The sequence below is a fragment of the Solanum dulcamara genome, chromosome 12 (assembly GCF_947179165.1).
Source record: "Solanum dulcamara chromosome 12, daSolDulc1.2, whole genome shotgun sequence".
NCBI classification, from domain to species: Eukaryota; Viridiplantae; Streptophyta; class Magnoliopsida; order Solanales; family Solanaceae; genus Solanum; species Solanum dulcamara.
The window spans coordinates 52,216,327-52,220,379 of record NC_077248.1 but is presented as its reverse complement, the minus strand read 5'-3'; the positions used below and the strand labels follow the sequence as shown (position 1 = coordinate 52,220,379).

At 35.4% G+C, this 4,053-nt stretch overlaps 1 protein-coding gene across 1 annotated transcript; it reads left to right on the top strand.

Annotated features, from left to right (window-relative positions):
• The first annotated feature begins 2,687 nt into the window (after positions 1-2,687).
• Positions 2,688-3,687, top strand: LOC129875761 (uncharacterized). The gene is made up of 2 exons (XM_055951008.1): positions 2,688-3,421; positions 3,531-3,687. The coding sequence occupies exons 1-2, from the start codon at positions 2,688-2,690 to the stop codon at positions 3,685-3,687; spliced, it is 891 nt and encodes a 296-aa protein (XP_055806983.1).
• Positions 3,688-4,053: the final 366 nt, after the last annotated feature.

Genomic DNA, 4,053 nt, shown 5'->3' with positions numbered 1-4,053 from the left:
AATTGATTTAATCTATTCCATTGGAATTTGACTTAGCACCGAGAGGGCTTGAGGTAGAGTCTTGGTAAGGAAATCTCTAGTAGCAACCTCTAGTCCCAAACACATGCTTCTATAGGTTGTCTTAAATAACTTAGCTAGTAGATCAACAAATAACTCAGGATGATAGTCTACCTTGGCAAGTAGCCTCTCCTTTTTCGGTATAGGAGTTACATCGGACTCCATATTATAGCTCACATAGTTTTATTTTTGGTTATAGTCCATAGCAAATGCTTTTGCTTCAAATAAAAGCATATGCTCTTTCTCCCACCAAATGACTATGTTTTCTTATACGCATTTAATGGGTTTTTTATGATGCATTGACCTTATCTCATGATTTTATGATTTGCTTTACGTTTTCAAGGAATTTTGGTCATGAATCCCATGTTCATGCTCATTATGCTCTTTTATTCACGTTATGCATATTTATCGCATACTTAGTACATTCCATGTACTAACACATATTTTTACCTATATTATTTTATAATATAAGTCATGATGCTCCCACTCATTCTCGTGGCTGTAAAGGTTCCATCGAGAGTTGCTAGCTTTGGTGAGTCCTTATGATTCGAGCGTGAACCCACTATTTTATTTACTTCAGATTATTTCACTTTCTCATGTTATGGGTGATCTAGGGCTTGTCTTATGCCCCCGTCTATATTAGTAACGGAGGCATTGTCAGACTAGAGAAGTATGTTTTTATACCTTTCGAATGTTATATTTTGAACTCTCCTTTATCGATATTCTATGTTTTAAGACTTATCTTCTGTAATTACGTTTATTCATGTTATCTCATTTCATGCTATGTAAGGTTAGGGGCTTGTTTAGGGTCTTTCGAAATCCTAGGCGTTATGTCACATCTAGTGTGTAACTTGAATCATGACAAGTCTTCACCAATTTTGGGAATCGAAATATCATATTTTACCACAAAATTAGCAAACCTCATTCATCAAAGAGTTTCATTCATCTTTTCTAATTATTTGCCATCTTTTCTTTGAAAGTTCAGGAAATCTCATGGCATTGACGATATCTTGATCTTTATTTTGTAAAAACTTTATTCAACTCATTTGTCAATAAAGCTCCTAAATATCAAGTGCAACATAAATACAAGTTCAAATTCATGAATCTTACTCAAAAAAATTTCCGTTGCAAATCTATCAAGATATTATGGACAATCACGTTTAAGAACATTAACAATTGAATAAAAAAGCATCAGGAAATTCTTTGTCATTTTAAAATGAGACGCCCAATGAGTATCATCCGATCGTTGGAGGACATTGTTTATTCAAACCTTGTCTTGTATGAACTTCTCCAAATTTTAGCAACTCTTCCAATTTATCTTCTTGGTGTTATCGAAGAGAATCTCTGTGCTTAAATAAAGATCCAATAGTATTCAAAATATTAGTGAGAACATAAAAAGATTATCCACATCTGAGTTCTTTTTAGGAAGACCTACAAGTTTCAATTGCAATTGCTGAGCAAAACAGTGAAGAATATGCAGATGAAGTATTTTGTAAAATCAAAGATTTGAGACCATTTATTTTCCCTTGCATATTACTAGCCCCACATCATAACCTTGTCTGCGTATTTTGGATGTACATAACGAGTGATCCAAAAGCAAAGGATAATTTACTTATTTTGATAATAGAAAAAATTTATCATTTACATGGACTATACCCAAGAATCAATTTATAACCATTCCACTTTTGTAGACATATCTCAAAATTAGAGCAATTTTCTCCTTATGTAAGACATTCTTTGATTCATTAATTAGTGTACAAAAATAATCACCATCCAACTATCTTCAATGATAGCCTTAGTTGTTTCTTCAGCACAAGCCTCCACAATATCTTTTTGAATTGTCGTACAAATCATCGATCATATTATTTTGTGGAGCATTGCCTAATATTACTCTCCCCACATCAAAATGCCTATCCCCATACAATTTTAAAAGTTCAAGAAAAAGCACCTTTATATTCAAAATCTTCACTCACGAAATGGAAACCCTTTCTTAAGAGGAATCTTGCCCATCAGTTGAGGCATTTAAGCGCATTCGGTAATCACTTCTTGCCTTTTCTTTTGCTTGTCAAAAGAAGATTTGATCGATTGATGTTGGTTAATTAAATCTTGTATCCTATTGAAACACTATTAGAAAATTAAAATTTATCTAAGAAACTCCTACTTAGTAGATATTTTTATGTAGTAACCAAGTCTTTTATTTAAAACTTAGTGGTGGTTAGTTGGCCACAATAAGTGGTGGTTAGTTGGCCACAAAGAGTGGTGGTTAGTTGGCCACAAAGAGTGGTGGATAGTTGGCCACATATGTATTATGTGAGTTTTTTTTCCTGCTTGTTTTGTGGTTTGTAGTCGTCATACACACACTATATATGTGTGTTTAGCCTATGCAATTATCAATCTAAGAAATAAGAAGAATACTTAAAATATTTCAGCTTTCTCTTCTTCTTCCCTGCAGTTTTGTAGCAATTTACAGCTACATTTTAATTGCTTCAACTTTCTGTTTTCTAATCCTTTTTCCCCTTCTTGTAACATGGTATCAGAGCCCATTTCTTACGGGATCTGAATTTGTTTTTTTTGTTGATTGGCTCATCTTTTTTTAAGCTTTTTTTTCTTGGATCTGTTTGCTAGAAAACATGGCACCAGAAAATCAACCAACGATGGGTTCTCCGATTTTTTCTGGCGATAATTATCATATTTGGGCCATTAAAATGAAGGCCTATTTGAAGGCTCTCAACTTGTGGGATGTCATTAAGAGAGGAGAACCTATTGTCCAGCCATTGAGAGACAACCCAACTCTCAATGATATAAAAAAGTATGATGAGTTGGTGACTAAATCACCAAAAGCTCTCACTTGCATATATTCCAGCCTTACGGAAGTGATGTTTACAAGGATTATGGCTTGTGAGATAGCCAAAGAAGCCTGGGATAAGCTAAAGGAGGAGTTTGAAGGCAGCAACAGAGTTAAGTCCGTTAAGGTCTTAGCTTTGAAGAGGGAGTTTGAGCTCTTGAAGATGAAGGATTCGGATAGTGTGAAAGAGTACTCTTCCAAACTGATGGATATTGTGAACCAAATAAGGATACTTGGTGAAAACTTTCCAGACCAGAAGGTTGTAGAGAAGATCATGGTTAGCCTTCCGGACAAGTTTGAATCAAAAATCTCAGCTATTGAAGAGTCTTCTGACTTGACTACTCTTTCAATAGCTGAGTTGATCTCTAAATTGCAAATCCAAGAGCAACGGGTAACCATGAGAAGCGAAGGGACAGTCGAAGATGCCTTTCAAGTAAGGCATAAATTCAGGCAACAAAAGGAAGAAAAAAAAAGTCTCTTTAGACCACTCTGGAGAGGTAAAATTTGGTGGATACCAAGGTGAATCGTCGAGGAGAGGTAAATATCCACCTTGTGGTATTTGTAAGAAGACAAACCACTTGGAGAAGAATTGTTGGCAGAAGTCCAAGAGGTTCCTTATTCAATGCAGATATTGCAAGAAATATGGGCACATTGAGAAGTATTGCAGGCAAAAGCAAACTCAAAGTGGTCAGTCTTCCCAAAGAGTAAATTTTGCGGCAGATCACCAAGTTGAAAAAATAGAGGAGGAGGTATTCATGGCTTCGCACACATCACATGTTGACTGATGCAATTGGTATGTCGATAGTGCGTGCACAAGGCACATGGCAATTGATGAAAATCTGTTTGTTAGCTTAGACAGGTCTGATAGGACCAAAGTGAAGCTTGGAAATGGTGCACTGGTGCAAGCTCAAAGTAGAGGGTCCGTAAAATTTCCTGCGGATGAAGGTATGAAAATCATAAATGATGTTCTTTATGTGCCAAGCTTAACTCAAAACTTGTTGAGTGTTCCTCAGTTACTTCATAATAATTACTCACTTACTTTTAAGGATAAAAAATGTGTCATTTATGATCCTAAAGGTTGTGAAGTAGCTAAAATTAGCATGATTGGTAATTCCTTTCCAATTTCATGCTATTCTGCTGAAAGTTGCTCT